We start from the raw sequence: 20763 nt of genomic DNA on the forward strand, positions 1-20763 counted from the left end.
CCATTAGGGCATTTAGAGATGTTCTTCTTTGAAAGAACCATCCCCAGACATGAGGAGAACCTTTATTTGCAGTATGTTTAGGGGTGATGAACAATGGATAATCTCTGGGATGCCTGTAAAAAAGAGACACCTGCCCCCCAGCCCTAATCTCTGAGGGGCAGCCATATCTCTAGGATACTGCAAGGAGACCCTGCCCTAGGGTCTGAAAGAAACATTCTCCACTCCAGGTGCCTGTTCGCTCTCCTGGAGCCTCTGGCTGTCGCACCCTACTGCATCTCCTCGGTTTGGCTGGGGCACAGGATTAGCCATCCCCAGGAAATGCCTCCCTCCGGTCCAGGCAGGGATCCCAGCGTACACACCCCTGAAGTGTGTGTGTGTGTGTGTGTGTGCGTGTGTGTGTTACAGGGCGGGGGGAGATGGTGGAATGCTTCCTCTCCAGGCCAGGGAGGAGTTCTGGGGACCACCTGGGGGCCCCCACCCGTCCCACCTCCTTGCTGGGGAAGTGCCCAGTCCAGTGCCCCTTCCATGGCCACCTCCCTCCCCCTAGCTGTGTGGGGCATGAATCAGCTCTCACAGCTTGTTAAAGCTAGACCTCTTGTTTTCATGCCCTCACCTCAGGAAACAGAGTTACAGCTTTTCCAGCTCTACTCAGCAGGGGGCCAGGGTCCTCACTTTATAAACATCCCCAAGCCTGTGAGAGGGCACGGAGATGGTGCGAGACAGGAGCCCAGGGGAGAAAGACAGAAACTAAGACTCGAGGAGAGAAACAAAGAAAAGCCAAGGAGACAAGACCAGAGTAGCCTGAACAGAAGCCAGGAACGGTCCGAAAGGGCCGTACTGCGGGAATGGCCTTATGGATGCTCTGGGCTGGACAGGCTAAGGGGACCCTGGGTGGCTGGGGGATCACCTGCTTGGTGATATCTCTGCTCCTCCAGCACCCAGGAGTCCACAGCAAGTGCTACTTCCAAGCTCAAGGTAAAGCTGGGTGAGGCGTTAGGGAAGGACAGGAGCAGAGGGCACTGGGAGGAAGGGGGCTCAGGGGTGATCCTGTGTCAGAAGACCCAGACCCCCCGAGCTGGGAAACAGGAGAGGGTAAACGCGGGGGCGGCAGCACTTACTCCCTGCGCTCCAGCACACTAACATTTCCTGCTCTTCCCTAGCGCCCTGCCACCATGAAGGGAAATATTTCACCCTGGGCGAGTCTTGGCTCCGCAAGGACTGTTTCCACTGCACCTGCCTGCATCCCGTCGGTGTGGGCTGCTGTGACACGTGAGTGACCACTGAGGGCCAGAGAGAATGGCTCTGATGTGAGTGACTGAGAGATGGCCAGGTCATGACTAGATTGCTGTGGTGTGAGAATGAACAAACTAGCAGGATGAAGCTAGCCGAACCTAAAGGTACCAACAAAAATGTGACAGAGAAAGCTCAGGCTACAAAGTAAGGGGAGTTGGGGTGGATCTGGAGGGAAAATATTCCTGCTATGAAACGAAAAATATCCATATATGGCAGGCAAGAGCTCGGTTAGGGGGGACAGGGGCACTGGGGGAAGATATGGGAGGAATGCTGGGAGGGGGGATGCGAGGCAGGGATAAAGGTGGACCTTCACTGTCCTGACTCCTTCCCCGTCCTTTGGTTCCCCAGGTCCCAACATCCTATCGACTTCCCCGCTGGGTGTGAGGTACGTCGGGAGGCAGGAACGTGCCAGTTCTCCCTGGTGCAAAAATCTGACCCCCGGCTGCCCTGCAAAGAGGGAGGGCCCAACCCAGAGTGGGGCTCAGCTAACACCCCTATTCCTGCGGCTCCTGCTCCCCACTCCAGCTAAACTCAACCGACCGCCCTTTTGCTGACTGCCCACTGCTGCTGCCACTTCCAGGGAAACCACTAGAAGCTGCCGATTTATTCTGAATAAATAAATTAATGCTACAGCTGAAAGCCTGCCTCTCATTATCTGTGCCACTGGACGCCAGGTGGAAAAAATGGGCCCTACTAGAGTCCAGGTGCTGAGTTCTCAGGATCCTGAAGAAAGTAGTGCCACGTGGGCCAGTTTCAGATGGTTATGGTGCTGGTGCTGGGGCCTGGGGCCGCATATGAGGCCAGGGTAGGGCTTGTAGGCAGCACCTTGATGGGGAGGTCCCAGCTGAAGGTGTCCACGGGCACTTGCTCAGGCCCTGTCCAGGTGACAGGCTCGGGCTGTTCCATGGGAGGTAGGAGCACCAAACCTGGTTCTCGGGATGTTACAAATTCAAAATGCAAACGCCACTTCAGGGATACTGTGGGAAAAAAGATAAAGGTAGAAGCATTAGAAGCCAGGAGTAAAACCCAATGACAGGATGTGGTTAGCAAATGAGAAAAAAAAAACAAACCTGTATTCAGGAAGAGCGGGGAGGTGTGGGTCAGGGAGCTAGGATCGAGAGTTTGGCTGAAGAAATCTAGTGTGTAAACTGGAACCGTGACAGTAAGGATGATGGCATCAACTACCTAATAACCCAAGTGTGAGACAGTCAAGACTTCGTAGCTTGAAGTAAATGCAATGGCGAGTCAGAGATCAGTGCATCACAGGGTCCCAGTGGGTAGGGGGAGTGAAGATGTGCAAAGCTGTTAAGAATTTAGGGGTCAGTGCACCCAGGGGTCAGTGCAACAGGCTGAAGGTCTGAGAAAGTGTTAAGGGTCACAGACTGGATATGGGTATGTCTGGGAGTGTGTTAGGAATCAGGATTCATTATACGCTACCTAAACGCAGCATCTTACCGTGCCCCCCCACCCCCGGTAATAGTCAGGGCCTCACCAACGGCTGTGCAGAAGCCTGGTGTGGAGCTGAGAGGGATGGGGAGGGAGAAGCTCGTTCTGGTTGTATGTAGGCAGGATTCCTGGTGCCGGGCATGAGTGACATGAGACACAGAGGGGGCACCCCCTGCCCCGCGGCGCCGCTGGTACTCAGGCTGCACACGCTCCTCCGTCTGTAAGCTCACTGAAAACTGGGAGCAAGAAGAGAAGTGCGTGCTGGCAGGCGCTGGGATGCGCTGACTCCAGGTGGGAGGGCAGCCCAACCTCACGCTGTTTTACCAGAGGGATCCTGGGTGACCTCACTGCCCATTTCTACCTGCCACCCCTCTTTATGCAGACCCTCTCTTTCCTCCCAGACCTTCAGACCCAGTTCCCCCAAAGTCCCTCTCCTTTCTCACCTGCAAACAAGCTACAGTTCCTTCCCCTAAGTTTAAGGTCCCCACCACGTCCTCGCCAAGTCTGTATACAGATTTGAAGATGCCAAATGTCCCAACTTTTCCTCGGCCATCACTGATGTTGTACAGATCTGGGGAGAATGGGAAACAGTAAGCCTGGGGTCCGCACTGGGGAATGTCTAGGGCTGGAAGCCAGAGGCCAAAAGGTGGGGCTTTTCCTTTAGAATCTGCGGTGAGATATCACTGGATCCTCAGGAGAATGTGGCAGCTAGGAGACTCAATCTCTGAGACAGGAATACTATGAGGGGAGGATGGGGTGGGACAATGTGAAGGGCTTCTCACGGAGGCTGCGGCAGGATGTGGCAGCCATGAGGCGCTCCCCAGCCAGCTCAGCGAGCCATGAGTCCTTCTTGCCACATTCATCCTCTTCCAAGAATGGACTGGATGGGGCAACTGCCTCCTCCTGGGGAAAGCGGACATCTTGAAGGCCTGGAGAGAAAATGAGTGGAGAGGTGGTGGGAGAGAACAGAGAGAAGAGTAGTGGGTAGGGTTTTAGACTCCAACCTGAGAGGGCTGTAGGTAAGGGGCGCCACGGCTGAGGTACACATCTCACCTATGCTCCAGAACCTTCTCACCCCAACCCCCTCACACCTTCACTAAGACCAGGAAGCTTCCCTCCAGCCCCTCTCACAAACCCTCTAAGGATCATTTCTGCTTTGGTGAGGCTCTTCTCCAGCCCTTCCCTCCAGGAACCCTTACTTACCAGTCAGCACAAGAACCCTCAGAGGGACCCTGAGTAAAGTGATGGGTGAGTTGACACGCTGGCAGCCAATGGTCAGTTTGTAGACATACTTGACTGACTGACCCCGAAAGGAGGGTGGTCCCTCTATAGGCAGCACTTCACTGTAGGAGTCTGGTTGGGAGGTAGTAGTCAGGGCAGCCAGAAGCAGCCAGAGAGGTCCTCCCTCCAGGAGCCTTAGAAGGCAATCGAGGGGTCAGGGGGCAGTCACTCACATGACTTCGACTCTCCAGGGTCTAGCCGCAGGTCACAGAATAGGATTTTTGGTGGAGTGGAAAGGATACACTGACCCCTCTCACCTAGAAAAGATAAGACTGCAACTTAATAATCCCATTGTCTAGTACTGGAGAAGGCTAGCACAGCAAGTGGGGGCAGTAAGCACTGCCAACAAAGGGCAACCCAAACCAAGCCACTCCTCTTTTCTCGTTGTGAAATAGGAACAGTTTTACACCGCCAAAGCAATAACTACACTCTTCCACATCCCCAGTGCAACAGAGACTATAATGACCCACCAGAACAATCTGACAATTTCACCCTTGGGTAACAATGATTCCATCCCCCTCCAAAGGCAAATGCCCCATCTCTAACCTCGGTGTGGTAGAAAGACAGTCTGGCTCTCAGGCTGGACATCTGGCTGACTGGAGTCCGGGGGAGGCAGTGCTACTCGACTCTCACTGGCATGGAACTGGCAGTGGATTTGGGCACTGGCCCATGCCAGAGCCTCACTGTGGGAGGAGGAAAAGAGGACATCAGAGGGCAGTTCCTGACCTCACAAATGCTCCCCCAAACTCCCTACCACACTGAGAAGACCAACACAGTGAGGCGGCTGTCCTCTGGATCAGAGAATCCAGAACCCCAAAGAGAAACCATTAAACAAAGAGAAGTATACTGGGTAAAAGGGGGAGTGGGGGAGGAGAGAGGAGAGGAGAGTGGTGGGCTATGTCACCCACATCTTAAATGTTAAATAGCCTTTCCTACAATGAGAGCACAATGAGCAAGAAGGTGGTGCTGTAGTCACAGGACAACCTGAGCTCTGGCTCAGCACTATAGATACCAGGCTTCCTCCCAGAAGGACCAGCTTCTTCAGTACCGGCACCCCCACCTGGATGCAGAAGTGGCCGTGGGGGGCAGGGGGTTGGTGACGGTCACCACACACTCCAGCGTCTCCCCTGCCAGAAATACAGGACCTCTGCTGAGCTCTGCTACCACTTCAATCATGGCAGCTCCGGAATCGGATCTAGAAGGAAACAAGGGGTATCAGAGGTCAGTACCACGGCCCGGAGGGGTGTCTCAGGTGAGCCTGGGGGTGAGGACCCGGGGAATGGACGTTCAGCACCAGGGTGTCAGAGGGAAGCGCCCAGATTTGGGATGCGGGAAGGCGGAAGGGAGGTATGGCGGCAGCTGACTCGGCACTGCGGAGAGAGAGGGAGTCGCTCTGGATCCCAGCCCCCAGCCCCGCTCAGCGCCGAATATTCCCCCTACCCCGCCGGGACCCCCAGGCCGCCTCCGCCCCCTTCCCTCGAGTTTCCACGTCCCAGCCCAGGGCCACGGCCGCCCGGCAGCTCGCGCCCCTAGCCCGGACACCTCGCACGGTCGAAACTGGGCGCTCGGTGCACCGAGGCCCTCGGTCGCCCGCCCCACCGGGCCGCGACCTAGTGCGTGGCTGCGGCCGCGGCAGAGGCGGGACTTCCCTCGGCCCCCGCCCCCCCACCTCTTCCCCCTCGGAGCCCCTTCCGGCCGGAAGCGCCCGGCCGGCAGGGCCGGAAGGGGCTCGAGTGGTCCCGCTACCCTGGGTCACCTTCCCACGGGCTGGCACCCGGGTGCGATCGCCGTCCCGGATACCGGCCGGCGGGACCCGGCGCCCACCCCTCGGGGGGGTCTGGTGCCACGGCCCAGTGACTGGGCCGGTGCTGCCGCGAGCTCCCAGGCCGGCCCCGGGGGCGGTGCCTGGCGGGCTGGTCCCGAGGGCTCCTCCCCTCTCCGCGGGCCCAGTCGCCCTTTGGCAGGGCCAGCTAATCACCGCGGCCCAATGACGTCGAGGCCCTATCCTTCCCGCCCAGGACCCAGAGAGAGGACCGAGGGGGAGACCGTGGCGGCTTTATTGCTGTCGCCACCACCGCAGCAGCGGCAACAGCTCCCCGGCTCCACGGAGACACCAGCTCACCTCAGCTTTCCCCAGAGGCCGGCCCTCCGAGAGAACACCTAACAACAATCCGCGCCCACATCTGGGCTTGGCTGGCCAGATACTTTGTACCAGAAAGCTCGGGAACCGAGACCACCGAGGTCGTGGGGACCCAGAATCCAGGGAATATGAGAACCGGAGTCCCAGCCTCGGAAGAGACCAGCTGTGCCAAAGGGGATCCACAGGCTTATTGCCCTGAAAATACTGGAGGCACTGAGGCTGTGCAGGTTACAGACTGCCAGAACCCTGAAGACAGTCAACCCCAGAATGAGCAGGGCTACAGCAATCCGCAGGACTTTGGGCCGCTGATGGCTTCCTATGAGGGTAAAGCCAAGGGCTACCAGGTGCCTCCCTTTGGCTGGCGCATCTGCCTGGCTCACGAGTTTGCAGAGAAGAGGAAACCTTTTAATGCCAACAATGTCTCGCTAAGCAACCTAATGAAGCATTTGGGCATGGGCTTGAGGTGAGTAGATCCCATTGCCTAGACTACCTTATTATACCTCACTTTGTTCCAGCAGCGGCAGGAAAGGGTGAGAAATAGGTGGATACCTTGTCCTAGTCAGGTGGCCCCCATTCCCAACGTAATTCTTAAGCCCATGGTTTTGGAGGGTGAGACCAGGTCACATCTCTTTGCAACCCCCTTCCTTCCAGTAACTTGTCTTTTTAGCAAGAAGGAGCAGGAGCATTTGGGCCTTGTAGTCATTTAGGCTCCCTCTCACATACACGCTCTTTTCCAGAGATTGCTCTTTGGGATTAGCTGTACTTTGTGACAAGGTAGGAAGGGATACTCTGGCAGCTGTGGTACTGATACAATGTTGTTTTCTGGGGAGGGGGTGGGATTCTCAGCCCCAGATTCTCCTGAGCAGCTGGAGTATTCATTGAACCTTTTTTAGGCACAGCATTTAATAGTCCCAACACCCATCAGCTTCTTTCCTCAAGCTTTGGCTCCAGGGAAAGGGTGAGAGCCTTCCTGCTCTCAACTATAAGGAGAGAGCGATAAGAGGTGCTATTCACTCTATTCCGGAATAGATGGCCCGTTATATAAAAAGCAAAGACCTTTGACCAGAGAGGCACTGCCTTAGGTGTCCCCAGAGCTTAGTAATAATCTTCCAGAGCATTTCCTGGTCTCCCCCTACACAAGGGTGGCAGACACTCCAAGAGCTTATCCTGGGCTGTAGAACTCCTCCAGATTCCTCTAGATCCCCACTGAGTTCAAAGACTAGTGATGGGGCCAAGACCTATTAACAGGAGCAGGTGGATGTGAGAACAGAAAGCATCACCCAGAGGTCATCCTGAGTCAGTCCACACAGTAAACACAGAGCTGGGGAGGGAGGCTTAAAGTTCAGGAAACCCAGGCCTGGCAACCTCTTAAATAGGGGCTCCTTCTCTTCCACAGTCAGTGCTCTGGGGCTGGGGTGGGGAGCCCGTGTACCTAGCCCAAGCCCTAGGCAGTGGGAAGGGCCTGTGGCTGCCTGGGTATCTGACTTCTTTGCCAGCTCCCCTGGGTGGCCTGTACCAGACAAAAATAATCCCTCCAGGCTGCTTCTGAAATTGACCCGGCCTAGTTTTGACCCCAAAAGGCTTTGGGTCAAAATAGGATCTAGGGCTGGGGTACTGAGAGCAGCACATTGGGGTGCATGTGGTGGGGACGTGGAGGTCAAGAACCCATCTGTAGGCATCCTACCCCCCAGTCCCTAAGTATGAGCCGAATCACAGAGGCCTGAAGCTGTGTTCAGCCCCCTGGACTTGGCTCTGCATCCCAGGACAGGGTGGGGATCACTGACACAGGGGTTTTGGAATGAGATGAGGTCCTGCATTGAGGAGAAAGCAGGGGTGAGACAAGCAAGAATTCTGAATGATTATTCTTAAGTGGGGGCTGAAATTATGGAAAAGGCCAAATAGGTCAGGAATGGCCAGCAGCTAAGTGGAGTGAGAGAAAGGTGGGCTCTGAGAGGGAGCTGAACTGGGGGTAGGTACTGTGATTAGGAGCTCCAGCAAGACAGAGTTCTCTTCGCCTTGGAGCGGTAAGAACTCAATTTTGGTTGCTCTCCCTTTCAGCCAGAATCCATTCATTCAGTAAATATGTATTGAGTGCTTGTTCTGCGCCTGATACTCCTTTGTTCTGCCTATCTCCATATCTTGCATTTCTCCCTCACTGCCCTAATCCGCGCTGTGCCCTCCCTCCCTTCACCAATCCTTTGTGGCCTCCAGTTTCAAAGTCCAGTTTCCTCTAAGCTGGCAAAGAAGATCTGCCTTCCAATCATCCCATCCTTCGTCTTCCCTCCCTCTCCTCTCACCCCCAAAATGTACCCTCCCTGTTCTTTAGTCAGATTTTCCCTCCCCTTGCTCCTGTCCCTGTTCATTTCTCTTATGCTCCATTGTCTGTACATACGTTCTTTGTAAATTCAGCAAATAGTTACTGACTGCAGACCATGTGCCCTGCCCTGTGCTTGAAGCTGTGGGTAATAATCAACTAGTCTTTGTCACTGTCCCTTTCCCCAAGAAACTTAAAAGTATGTCAGACTCACATGAGGAACACTAAAATAACAGGACAGTGTCTTACTGGGAGTTGAGACAGTGTATGCACAGATATTCCACTTTGTGGCTTTCCTATCTACTGTGCCATTTGCCCTTCCAACCATTCCTTGAGGTAGGAAGGGCAATAGGTATCCCCATTTTGTAGATGAGGAAAGTAAGCCTCAGCGGGGTTACCCAATTACATGGTTACAAGTGGTGTGCTTGAACAATGTGTATAAACTAGCTGGTGAGGGAGAAGAGTGGAATTGGAAGAGAGTTTGGCAGGGCAGGGGTTGCTTAATGAGGACCCACTCTGAATGGGAATTTGTAGGAAGGAAGATTAGAAAATAGACTTGAGAGAGATGTCAAAGCCTTGAATCCCAAACAGAATCTTTTGCCTATTGGATACAGAGCTGTGATAAGACCAGGAAAATGTTGGGGTTTTTAGAACGCTTTACTGGGATATTATGAGAGAGCAAAATTAGAAAGCTTATAGTTTAAATGCTGAACTTAAAAGAAAAAGAAAAAAAAAAAGAAAAAGACTTAAAAGGAAATGCCCCCAAATGTAAACACTGGTTGTATATAGGTGGGATTTTTTTCACCTTCCACCTAGTGCATTCTCCAAATTTTCACCTTTCATAATCAGGAAGAAAAATCATCATTTTAAAAAGAAGAAAGTTATCGCAGCAGCCTATGCCTGTATGTGGGGTGGGAGTGATTATAAATCAGGAAACCATAACTGGAAAGTTCCTGGAGTAAATTAAAGCAGTGGTGGTGGAGTTAGTGGTGTGAAAAGATCAGAAAGTTCCTTCTAAGGAGAGTAGAGAGGAGAAACAAAGACAGTCACATACTGTGACCTGGGGTGACTGGGAAGATGAGAGGACCTTGAATTGTAGAGATGTTGAGAGTAGGAGAGGTTTGGAAGTGAAGGCGATGGGTCCTCGGGACATTTAATGGGAAGTCACAGCTGGGTGTCCAAAGAGAGGCCGGTGACTGCCGCCCGCCGCCCCTCCACTCACACTGCCCCTTGCTCCTTAGGTACTTGCAGTGGTGGTACCGGAAGACCCAGGTGGAGAAGAAGACACCTTTCATCGACCTCATCAACTCTGTGCCCCTGAGACAGATCTATGGTGAGCCTCACTCCAGCTCTCCCCAGTCACAGAGGGCCCAGCGTCCAGGCCTACTGCAGAGCTAGGCAAAGAGGCTTTCAGCTTATTTAAGTTGCTCTGACCCATCCCCTAGGGTTTTTTCCCCAGCTTTATTGAGATATAACTAACATATAACATTGTGTAAGTTTAAAATGTACAATGTGTCGATTTGATATCCCCATGGTGTTTAGAGGAATCCATCTTTATAGTCTAGAAAGTGAGAAATGGGCTCGTTTTCCTCTCCCATGCCCCACTAACCATCCTGATTCTTTCTCTAGGTTGTCCCTTGGGTGGCATTGGGGGAGGCACTATCACCCGAGGCTGGAGAGGCCAGTTCTGTCGTTGGCAGCTTAATCCTGGAATGTACCAGCACCAAACAGTCATTGCTGATCAAGTAAGAGCCAGGAGGTGGAGGAGAGGTCCAGGCAGTACTTCCCAGGCCAGGAAGGGTCTCTTTGCTAGTGTAGGATGTGGCATTTAGAGATGTACATGATTCAGTCCAGTAAGTACTTTCAGGATGCTTTCTGTGTGCCCAGCCCTGTGCTAGGATGTACTATAGGAACGAGACACTCAGAGCACACATTTCCTGAAAGAAAAAAGGTACCCCTGTGCCCTTCATTTTTCTAGTAAATGCCTCCTACCTACTTTGCTGCCCCAGTTCCACTAGCTGAGCCAGTACCCAGCCACAGAGAGTCAGAGAATTCCAGGATCACTTAACCTGGTTGAAAGATCAGAAGGGAAAACAAACCAACAGTCTACAAATGCACAGGAGGACAGGATGCAGAGCGCCCACTGCTCGCCCTGATTTGCCAGGCTTCAGCCAGAGGCCAGCTTCTCTGCTGGTGGTCACTCCTCTGGAGGTCTCTCTGGCTGGGGGCCAGGGAAGCCCCTCTCCCAGGCATAGATCTCCAGACTTCTTCCCTTTTCTGAAGCTTCACTTCTTTTCGCTGTGTTCCTTCATCAAGGAGTGATGAAGGCCTTTGATTGCCAGAGGCATGTGGTCCACCTTTCATCATATCTCTCTAGTGCCCTCCCATGTTGAGTTGTCCACCAAGTTCCTATTTCCTGTCTGAGGGAGGCCTCCAGCTTTCAGCTTATCTTCAAAGGAGAAATGACTAGCAGACCTTGAGTCCTGTTAATGATAATGCCCTTCCTAGTTCAGGTTTACCAGCCTTGCCCAATGGCCCAGGCTTCCTCTGTGGCTCATCCCTGAGGTATCCCGGGGGAATGTCTTCCAGCCTTGTGACTCTTTTGTATAATATTTAATATTTAAAGACAGTCCTACAAGGGAAGTACCATTATTAGGCCCATTTTACACATGAGGAAACTAAGATTCAAAGAGATTTAGTAACGTGCCCAAGGTCACATGGTTAGTAAATGGAAGCACAGGAATTCAGAACCAGTTTTCTCTGCGGTTAAAAGCCTGTGGTCTTAACCATTACCTACTATTCCAACAACATAAAAAAATTATTTGATATATACATTAAATATAACAGGCATATATACATTAAAGATATCAGGCATACTTTGAACCAAGGAAGAGATATTAATCCCTCATAGCCCTCCTTCCAGAGGAGTCAGGGAGTCAGAATGTGAGCACATTATAACATGCTAGACTAGAGGGGTAGGGGGACACACAGCAGAATGACTCACTGCTTGAGGAGAGGAGATGGCATTTGACCTAGGCCTTGAAGGATGAGGGGTTTTACCAAATGGAGCATGAACATGAGCAAAAGCGTGGAGGAGGAAATGTAGTGCTCTCAGGGAACAGTATTTGATATGAGCAGAATATAAGGGCTCGAACAGGTAATGAGTCTGATGGGCGGGGAGAGGCCACATCAAGAAGGACCCTGAAAGCCAGGTAGATGAGTTTAGACTTTAGCCTGAGGGCCACGGGGAGTCACTGAAACATTATAAACACAGACTAACATATCTTGATTTCTCTGTAAGAAAGGTCAGTCTGAAATCCAAATTTCAGAAGAGGCAGAAGAGTAAAAGCAGAGATGGTGAGGGCCTGGCTTAGGGCACTAAGACCACATTAGTGAAGGGAGATAGATGGGGGAGGCACGACTCGGTGGTCACTCCGAGCCTGGGGGGGAAGGCCTGGGGGATGAGTGAGGCTGTGGTGCGTTGGTCGCCACTGCGGGCTCTGGCAGGGCAGGAGCTACTCTGAGGAGAGGGAGACTTGTTTGAGGTACCTGTGGGTTACCCCGTTCCAGCCCATGTACCTTCTTGGTTTAGTTCACAGTGTGTTTGCGCCGGAAAGGGCAGACTGTGTACCAGCAAGTCCTGTCTGTGGAGCGCCCGAGTGTCCTGCAGAGCTGGAACTGGGGCCTGTGTGGGTACTTTGCATTCTACCACGCCCTGTATCCCCGAGCCTGGACTGTCTATCAGCTTCCTGGCCAAAATGTCACCCTCACCTGCCGCCAGATCACACCCATCTTGCCCCACGACTACCAGGTGAGGCTCCCCTTCTGTGTTTCCTCCATTGCTCTCCCTTCCCCAGGATCTGTCTCTCCTGGAAGTTCCATGACCTATGCAAGAGAGGGTGGAGAGTGAACATCATGCTGGTTTCCCAGGACCACCGCCCAATTGGTCTTCTGTCTCCTGGCAGACAGCCTGCCAGGCAATATGGGGAGATGCAAGTGGAAGATAGAGTATATTTCCGGGTATTTGAGTCAGATCATCGGTGCCAAGGACTGATCCTGGGGAGTGGGGCCAGAAGGGATACGCTGGGACCATCTGAGTCTGATCTTCTGCTCCCAGGACAGCAGCCTGCCTGTAGGAGTCTTTGTGTGGGATGTGGAAAATGAAGGGGATGAAGCCCTGGACGTGTCCATCATGTTCTCCATGCGGAATGGACTGGGGGGTGAAGACGATGCCCCGGGGGGGTTGTGGAATGAGCCCTTCTGTCTGGAGCGTGATGGGGAGACTGTACAGGGGCTGCTTCTGCATCATCCAACCCCTCCAAATCCCTACACGATGGCTGTGGCTGCACGACTCACGGTATGGAGGAGGCTGCCCCATACCATAGCCTCTGAACCCCTACTCTCAGCCTGGCCCTAGCCCAGCCCCCATGCCACCATGGTCTCTTCACTTCCTCACCTCCTGAGTCCCACCCTCACCACCCTAGCCTCTGGAACTTGGAGGCGGGAATATATTCAGGGGAGTTAGTCAGGAGCCAGCGTACCTGTGGAGTTTCTCCTCACAGAGTCTTTGGCCCCTTAACAGGCAGATACCATGGTAACCCACCTCACAGCCTTTGACCCTGACAGCACTGGGCAGCAGGTGTGGCAGGATCTACTTCAGGATGGACAGCTGGACTCCCTCGCTGGTAATGGGGGGTCTAACAGGGAGGTGGTGGGAAGAGAGGTTGTCCCTGTCTTGGGAGCAGGGGTGGGAGGCCTGGTAATAAGCAGGCTTTAGTCCCATGTTAGGGACCCCTGCGGCTGAAGGGGGTGCCTGTGCTGATTCATCTTGCGCTTCTCTCAGGCCAAAGCCTCCCCTCGCAGAAAGGAGTAGGCATCGCTGGGGCAGTGTGTGTTATGGGCAAGCTGCCACCTCGAGGCCAGTGCCGCTTGGAGTTCTCACTGGCTTGGGACATGCCCAGAATCATGTTTGGAGCAAAGGGCCAGGTCTACTACAGGTGATGGGAATGAGAGCGCACAGGGTCCGTGGTGCTGGGGCTCTGAGCTGGAGCCCACATTCTCATCCCTCCCCTTTCTCTCCACCCCAGGCGATACACAAGGTTCTTTGGCCCAGATGGTGATGCAGCACCCACCCTTAGCCACTATGCACTGTGCAGATACGCAGACTGGGAAGAGAGGATCTCGGCTTGGCAGAGCCCGGTATTGGATGACAGGTGCCAACGGGGCCCATCTCTTGCCTTTCTCCCAGGCACTCACACCTCAACTGGGACTCCTTGATTCAGTCTCCACCCACCAAAGTCAGCAGAGTTGGGCTGGGATTCACTTGGGACCCCTACTCTGCTGAACCCCAGAATCCGTCCTTTCCTGGGAGGTCCACACTCACTGGACTGTTCCCTCCTCCTGACTCCCCAGATCCTTGCCTGCCTGGTACAAATCTGCGCTGTTCAATGAACTATACTTCCTGGCTGATGGGGGCACAGTATGGCTGGAAGTTCCTGAGGACTGCCTACGAGAGGAGCCGGTGGGGAGCATGTGTCAGCTCCGCCCCCTCCTACGAGAGTATGGTCGATTCGGCTACCTTGAAGGTATGGGCCGCTGGTGTACGCAGTATGGCAGGCCATATCCATGAGGCCAGTTGGTGCCCTGCCCCCAGGCGGGATGATGGGTTTTGCCTATCCCAGGGTACTGGTTGGGATGAGGGGTAAGTGTCAGGTATGGAGTGTGACAGTGCCCCACCCCCAATGCTAGAGGAGCAGCTAGGCAGGGCAGTATGAAGGATCAGCAGGAATCCTGGCAACAGTGTGTCTCCTTCATTTCTCCAGGCCAGGAATATCGCATGTACAACACATATGATGTCCACTTTTACGCTTCCTTTGCCCTCGTCATGCTCTGGCCCAAACTCGAGCTCAGCCTGCAGTATGACATGGGTGAGGGTCCCTTTTGTGCCTCTTCCGCCCTCTTAGCTCCCCACGCCCCTGAACCTTTGTGGTCCCTCACACTGCCTCTTCGACCCAAACATAATGTGGATCCTGCGTATTGGTTCCCCTCTGGAGTCATACACACACAGTTCTGTGCCCTACCCCAAGCCTACCCATTCCCTGCCCCGCGCCCCCCGCTTGTGTATCTGCTCCCCCAGCTCTGGCCACTCTCAGGGAGGATCTGGCACAGCAACAGTACCTGATGAGTGGGATAATAGCACCTGTGAAAAGGAGGAACGTCGTGCCTCATGATGTTGGGGATCCAGGTAAAAGTCCCTCCACCACAAGTGAGCTTCTCTTCCTCGATTTTTGCACCCTCTACCCTACCCTGCAGTGCAGATGAAACAGGTTTTCTCCCCTCCCCAGATGATGAGCCATGGCTCCGGGTCAATGCATATGTGGTCCATGATACTGCGGACTGGAAGGACCTGAACCTGAAGTTTGTGCTGCAGGTTTATCGGGACTATTACCTGACGGGTGACCACTGCTTCCTGAGGGACATGTGGCCTGTGTGTCTGGTAAGGGATGCATGTGCAGTGGTCATGCCAGGGGCATGCTGCCTGGTGTTTGGGGAGAGCCCGGCTGGCTACTGTTGTCTTTTCTTAGCATCTAGGTCTTCAGTATCTTGGTCCCTCTCTAGGCCGTGATGGAGTCTGAAATGAAGTTTGACAAGGACCAAGATGGACTCATTGAGAATGGAGGCTATGCAGACCAAACCTATGATGGATGGGTCACCACAGGCCCCAGGTTGGGGGGTAGGGATTTCCAGGGGCCTGAGGTGGGGAACTGAGCATCAAGGGATTGTGGGCTTAAGGACGAGGGACTGCCTATTATTTCTACATGGGAGTGGCTAGAGCTGCCAGGCTAATCCCTGAACCTGTGTCTCTGATCAGTGCTTACTGTGGAGGACTGTGGCTGGCAGCTGTGGCTGTGATGGTCAAGATGGCTGCTCTGTGTGGGGCACAGGAGGTCCAGGATAAATTTTCTTCCATCCTTAGCCGGGGCCAAGAAGCCTATGAGAGACTGCTGTGGAATGGTGAGTTGGGGGATCCTAAAGAATCTTAAGGCAGCTCTGGGGAGGCAAGGAGCCCTACTTTGTCCTTCCCCTTCTCCAGGCCGCTATTACAACTATGACTGCAGCTCTCAGCCTCAGTCCTATAGCATCATGTCTGACCAGTGTGCTGGCCAGTGGTTCCTGAGGGCCAGTGGCCTAGGAGAAGGAGACAGTGAGGTGAGAGACTAGGAGGAGGAACCGGAGAGAAAGGTAAGGGTTTTTCCTGGAGGTGGGAACCAAGTTTAAGAGACTGTGTTTCTTCCCTTGCCCCATTAGGTATTTCCTACCCCACATGTGGTCCGTGCTCTCCAAACTGTCTTTGAATTCAATGTCCAGGGCTTTGCAGGAGGGGCCATGGGGGCTGTGAATGGAATGCAGCCCCATGGTGTTCCTGATAGATCCAGTGTCCAGTCTGATGAAGTCTGGGTGGGTGTGGTCTACGGGCTGGCAGCCACCATGATCCAAGAGGTAATTCACTCCCTTCCCCAACTCTCTGCAATCTGTACCTTGGCCTAGCAAACTTCCTCAGCCATCAAACTTATGTACAGCCTGATTCAATGTCATCTTATCCATCCAGAGAGCCTCCCCCTTTTCCCTGGCATGCATTCTTTCTCCTGCCTTCAGGCTTCTGCCTGTGAGTCAAGTTTATCTCCCCCACTGGCTGGGAACTCCCTGAGGGCACAGACCCTATTCTCTCCATCTGTCCAGCTGAAATAGCTACTCAGAGGTTGCCAAGTAATATGACTGCCATCTCTCCCGACAGGGCCTGACTTGGGAGGGCTTCCGGACAGCTGAAGGCTGCTACCGTACTGTGTGGGAACGCCTGGGCCTGGCCTTCCAGACGCCTGAGGCGTACTGCCAGCAGCAGGTGTTCCGCTCGCTGGCCTACATGCGGCCGCTGAGCATCTGGGCCATGCAGCTGGCCCTGCAGCAGCAGCAGCATAAAAAGGCCCCTGGGCCAATCGCCAAACAGGACACGGGACTGAGCACCAGGCCCAAACTTGGACCAAAGGAAGCCGTGGCAAACCCAAGCCCAGAGTGCGCCTCGTGAACTGTGGAAGGAGGCGCTAACAGCCCAGCCTTCAGCCTGGCCCTTCCTCCTCCTCCACACCCACCCCCACTCTCCTGCAGCCCTGAGCCACCAGGACAATCATGCCCTCCCTTCTCCCCACCCAACCGCGCCAGTAAAGAGGGGTTGAGGGTGACCCATGCGTCAGAATCACTTATTTATTTCTTTCTTCACCCCATCCCCTCACTGCATGAAGTGTTCAAGGAGGTCAGTTGATTCCCCCAGGCCCATTCATGGGGTGACAGACATACATGGGTACAAATAAAAGACCCAGAAAGCCAGTAAGTGTGGTGTGTTTGAGTCCTCAGGCTTCCTGACAGGGCACCAGGACCTGAGGCGAGCCCCCTCCCGTCCCTTTTCCTCTGAACACAGACTGGGGGCTGCAGACCATGACTGAGGCCCCCACATCCTCACACCTAGCCTGAATATCTGCCCGGCAAGATAACAGACCGTGGAGCTGTGGGTAGAGAGCCATCCTCCCTCACTTGTGAGATTTGCATGCAGGGGAGAGATGGGACCTGGGCAGGAGGACGCTGAGAAACTGTCAGGCAGTGTTAACTTCAGGGGAGGCTCTGTGCTAGGAGCTTGAGGCATGTGATAGAAGAGGCAGCAAGAATTGCTAGGAGCCTGGAGCTCATGGTCCAAGCTGTCTTTTGGTACCTCTGACTGCAGGGCAGGCAGCTCCAGCTGGGGAGGGTCCTCGCTGGGGAGGGCACGAAGCTGGCGGGACAACACTGAGGAGACAAATGCCCTTCAGGGCAGGCTGGGCTTCTCCCCTAGCCCTTCCTTAATGGTATCCTCAAGGATCTCACCTCCACGCTCAGCTGGCAGACTCCCCCTTGTGTCCGACGAGTACATCACAGGTACGAAAAGGAGACAGAAAGAGAACAGCAGGACCTACAGCACAGGAGAAACGAGATGAAGAAGGGCTTTGCATTGCACCCCTATCCGTGCCACCTGAGAAGAGAATCTCTCCTTCCATCACCATCCTCACCAAGACACAGGTGCTGCCGCTGCTGGCTTTGTTTGCTGTCTGAATCATCATGGCCTGGAGTCTCCTCAACTGATCCAAAAGGGACCTAGAGGAAGAGAGGGGACAGACAGCAGGCCCTGGCCTGGCACCCTGACATACAACAAAACCCTCCTGTTAAGTTCATCCCCTCCACCTGTGCACTGGATCCTCTCTTACTTTTGGACCTATTTTTGCAAGTGATCTCTTCCTCTCTGTGAACAAAATGCCTGACCTCACTAAAACAAACACACACGTCTCTGCCCTGATTTAAACTCCTTCTGCAAACCCCTTCAGTGGTTCTACACTGCCTGATCGGCTCTGCACACAATCCTCACTAGGGATTATACGTTCTCTACCTTCCAGCCCAACTCACCCGTGTTAGGGTTCCAGCCAGACTGGACTATGCTGTGTTCTCTCTGCCTAGAATGCTCCCCACACCTCCACCCCAGAATCCTATCTACTATCAAATGCCATCCGCCACATGAGGTCTTTCTTATTCCCTCCTTTCTCCTTCTTGATACTTATCCACAGTTACTTGCAAATTTATTCCCTGCTACTGTGAGCTTCTTAGAATCAGAGACCCACTAAAGGCCAAGCACCAGACCTTACACGTGGGAGCTGCCTAATTAGAAATCAAGTGTGGAGCAAGAGAAAGACTGAGACAGTATTAAATGGGAGGGATGAGAAAGGACTGATGTCGAAGAGTTGCTTACAGATTCTCCTCCTCCAGGAGCTGTACTTTGTTCTGTAGCTCCAGATTCTGGGCTGTGTATTTCAGAACCCTGGAGGAATAACAGGGATGTGGGGGCATGGCCTGTATCCACCCTTAAAAAACCTAACACTTCCAATTACCTCTGTTCTCTCCACCCCCGAGTTCCGCTCCCTTTTATACCTGCTCTCTAAACGCCCCACATACACCTTCTTCTTTCTGCGGCTCTCTTGAGCAGACTTTTTGTTTCGAATCTTCCTCCGCACTCGTTTCAGAACTTGTTCCTCCATCTGAGAGAAGACAGGAAAAGGGGTATCATCCGAGGAACATTAGACCAAAGAGTTTGAAGGCAACTGAGTTCGATCTTCCCAATGTGGAAATTCCTTCTACAGCTTCCCTGACCAACAGGCACTCTGCTTCTGTCTGAGTGCCTCTGAGGACCAGTTGTTAATGCCCTCACAAGCCAAGCCACTGTAACAATTTTATTAACTAAAAAAAAACTTCCTTATTGTGAGCCAACATCTGCCTCTATTATTTCTACCTATTAGACTTACCTAGCACCTGATCTCTGGGGCTGTAATAGAACAAAGGTCTTTAGCTATTTAAAAGCACTTGACATTTATTCAGAGTTTTAAAAAAACTGGGCAAAAAACAACTCATCATCATATCTACTCTTCGCAGGATGGACTGCATCCTCTTAATATCTGTAAAAGATCGGGGCTCAAAACTGGACACTAAGATGCTTTCTGGCCAGTAAAAAGGAGAGCAAGATGGTTACTGCCCTTCTAGCAGCAACACTGTTAGTTTACTGGTATCCGACGATACAGCTTCCAAACTCCATTCACTTTGTTAGTAGCCATATCACACTGTTGACTCAACCTGTACTTTTCTTTTTTCACAGCTTGTGGAATCTTAGTTCCCTGACCAGGGATTGAACCCTGGCCCTCAGCAGTGAAAGCACAGAGTCCTAACCACTGGACTGCCAAGGAATTCCCTCAACTTGTACTTTTAAGAACTTAAAATTCTTTTAACCTTTCTGTTAATGAACATTGATTTCATCACAGTATCACAATGCTGTGCATGTGAAGCCACCACTCACTGCTTGAAAATCGGGATTTTACACTTATTCTTGTTATACTACTCAATCCAGCCTTGATGAACCTTAATACTTAATTCTACTATTCAGCTATAGGTAGATTAGTGCTAAACCAGTGAAATATAAGTGTCAGGGACCCATGCTTGCACAGTACTTTCCAAATCCCTTTACTAATATTACCCTGATAATTCTGAATTTTTACTTAAAAAGCACACCAAACTTTGTACAAGCCCTGCAAAACCACCATCTGCCCTTGCACCCAGCACACTAACTACATGCTCCAGCTTCCTAGTAACAACAAATGTGCTAATCTCTCACCTCAGTTCTTTTTCAAGTTACTGATATAAAATTAACAGAACTGGCCTACTTGGGACTCACAACCCTCCTCCAATGGGAGTCTTACCTTAGTAAGAGGAAGCGTCCCAGGCAGGGTAAGCCCCTCCTTCTCCAAGAGCCTCTTCTCCTCCTCAGTCAGTATTAGCCTAGCAGTCTCCTGGGGTTCCTGAGAGGTGGGCAGCAGAGTTGCAAAGGGATGTCAGAAACGAATGGGGAATCCTGCCCCAACCCGTGCAATGCGGGGAATAATCCTCCTGTAAATCAAGTCAAGTACCTGCTCTGCCGGCTCCTCCACATGCAATGGAGTCATCTGAGCCCCCTCTTCTCCATATCTCTCAGTATCTGAAAAAGGGAAAGTATGAATAGCCAGGCCCGTGAGTCCTCTCCTCCCCCCAAACTTCACTTATTACAGACTTACCTAGATCTATGGAGACATGCTCCCGTGAGAGAGAATAGGTGTGATCATGGTGGACAAGACAGGGGTTAGAATTGCTGAAAACGGTCAACGATGCTGGGGGACTCGGCAGGCAGCTCAGGAAATCCTCTACGTCCCAATTGCTCAGAGCCTGCATAGGGTTCAGATTAACAGGCTTTAACCTATCACCTCCCACTGCCTCAGGGACACATCCCACAACCGGCCCCGGGCCTCCCCGACTCAGACCCCTACCCACCTCAAAAAGTGGCAGCTCCCAACCCAGCGGAGCCTCCAAGCCCTCATCGGGCGCCGCCACCAAACCTCCGCTTTCCTCTAGCAAAAAGCCCAGCAGGTCATGGTCACCCGGGTCCAACGCCAGCTCCATATGAGACATCTACGGAAAGGATGTGCAGAAACGCAGGAGTTCACCCCTCCACCCGGCCCCAATCCCCAACCCTACGCGCGACCCGGACCGTCAGTCGACCCCACCTATAGGCTCCTCAGCGGGGTTTTCCTCTTAGCTGCTAGCAGGGTCTCTGAAAACGGACCCGCCTCCCAGACTCGATTCCCCGCAACTTCCAACACAACACAAGTGACGCACCTACCCGAGAGGCATTCCG

At 53.0% G+C, this 20763-nt stretch overlaps 4 protein-coding genes across 9 annotated transcripts; 2 read left to right on the plus strand and 2 right to left on the minus strand.

Annotated features, from left to right (window-relative positions):
- Window positions 1-46: 46 nt before the first annotated feature.
- RGP1 (RGP1 homolog, RAB6A GEF complex partner 1) lies at window positions 47-5933 on the minus strand. Of its 4 annotated transcripts, none has more exons than XM_030884209.2 (9): window positions 5777-5933; window positions 5081-5215; window positions 4567-4703; window positions 4194-4277; window positions 3943-4092; window positions 3522-3668; window positions 3183-3310; window positions 2786-2975; window positions 47-2270 (listed from the first exon to the last, which is right to left on the minus strand). In XM_030884209.2, exons 2-9 carry the CDS (start codon window positions 5194-5196, stop codon window positions 2047-2049), a joined length of 1176 nt encoding a protein of 391 aa, XP_030740069.1. In that variant the 5' UTR covers window positions 5197-5215; window positions 5777-5933; the 3' UTR covers window positions 47-2046. The 4 variants fall into 4 exon arrangements, 3 of the variants coding, with proteins under 3 accessions (XP_030740069.1, XP_030740070.1, XP_030740068.1); XM_030884210.2 differs by lacking the exon at window positions 5777-5933 and adding an exon at window positions 5563-5682; XM_030884208.2 differs by lacking the exon at window positions 5777-5933 and adding an exon at window positions 5461-5585.
- On the plus strand, window positions 711-1822 carry MSMP (microseminoprotein, prostate associated). Its single transcript, XM_030884215.3, has 3 exons — window positions 711-975; window positions 1161-1269; window positions 1642-1822. Exons 1-3 carry the CDS (start codon window positions 846-848, stop codon window positions 1820-1822), a joined length of 420 nt encoding a protein of 139 aa, XP_030740075.1. The 5' UTR covers window positions 711-845.
- GBA2 (glucosylceramidase beta 2) lies at window positions 5107-16856 on the plus strand. 3 transcript variants are annotated; one of them, XM_030884204.3, is made up of 18 exons: window positions 5108-5241; window positions 6039-6623; window positions 9716-9807; window positions 10104-10219; window positions 12067-12285; window positions 12592-12831; window positions 13057-13159; window positions 13318-13471; window positions 13562-13687; window positions 13887-14059; window positions 14297-14401; window positions 14611-14718; window positions 14819-14970; window positions 15093-15199; window positions 15346-15488; window positions 15568-15683; window positions 15783-15974; window positions 16270-16856. In XM_030884204.3, exons 1-18 carry the CDS (start codon window positions 5195-5197, stop codon window positions 16555-16557), a joined length of 3066 nt encoding a protein of 1021 aa, XP_030740064.2. In that variant the 5' UTR covers window positions 5108-5194; the 3' UTR covers window positions 16558-16856. The 3 variants fall into 3 exon arrangements, with proteins under 3 accessions (XP_060156758.1, XP_030740066.2, XP_030740064.2); XM_060300775.1 differs by lacking the exon at window positions 12592-12831 and having other exon boundaries at window positions 5107-5241; XM_030884206.2 differs by lacking the exon at window positions 16270-16856 and having other exon boundaries at window positions 5107-5241; window positions 15568-15716; window positions 15843-15975.
- CREB3 (cAMP responsive element binding protein 3) lies at window positions 16855-20751 on the minus strand. The gene is given in 11 exon segments (XM_070045730.1): window positions 16855-17042; window positions 17044-17309; window positions 17388-17472; window positions 17570-17654; window positions 18301-18369; window positions 18480-18586; window positions 19796-19894; window positions 20003-20070; window positions 20147-20294; window positions 20400-20537; window positions 20633-20751. Coding segments are annotated over 10 exon segments (1116 nt in total). The 5' UTR covers window positions 20633-20751; the 3' UTR covers window positions 16855-16991.
- Window positions 20752-20763: the final 12 nt, after the last annotated feature.

This window comes from Globicephala melas, chromosome 6, assembly GCF_963455315.2.
Source record: "Globicephala melas chromosome 6, mGloMel1.2, whole genome shotgun sequence".
Taxonomy (NCBI): domain Eukaryota; kingdom Metazoa; phylum Chordata; class Mammalia; order Artiodactyla; family Delphinidae; genus Globicephala; species Globicephala melas.

Coding starts and splice junctions, on each gene's coding strand:
- RGP1 (XM_030884209.2), bottom strand. CDS start 5,196: ATGATTGAAGTGGTAGCAGAGCTCAGCAGAGGTCCTGTATTTCTGGCA. Junction 3,669..3,942: donor GAGGGTTCTTGTGCTGACTG/GTAAGTAAGGGT, acceptor TTTTCTCTCCAG/GCCTTCAAGATGTCCGCTTT. Junction 2,976..3,182: donor GAACTGTAGCTTGTTTGCAG/GTGAGAAAGGAG, acceptor TCTTGCTCCCAG/TTTTCAGTGAGCTTACAGAC.
- MSMP (XM_030884215.3), top strand. CDS start 846: ATGGCCTTATGGATGCTCTGGGCTGGACAGGCTAAGGGGACCCTGGGT. Junction 976..1,160: donor GTGCTACTTCCAAGCTCAAG/GTAAAGCTGGGT, acceptor GCTCTTCCCTAG/CGCCCTGCCACCATGAAGGG. Junction 1,270..1,641: donor GGTGTGGGCTGCTGTGACAC/GTGAGTGACCAC, acceptor TTGGTTCCCCAG/GTCCCAACATCCTATCGACT.
- GBA2 (XM_030884204.3), top strand. CDS start 5,195: ATGGCAGCTCCGGAATCGGATCTAGAAGGAAACAAGGGGTATCAGAG. Junction 15,489..15,567: donor TGAGAGACTGCTGTGGAATG/GTGAGTTGGGGG, acceptor CCCCTTCTCCAG/GCCGCTATTACAACTATGAC. Junction 15,684..15,782: donor TAGGAGAAGGAGACAGTGAG/GTGAGAGACTAG, acceptor TTGCCCCATTAG/GTATTTCCTACCCCACATGT.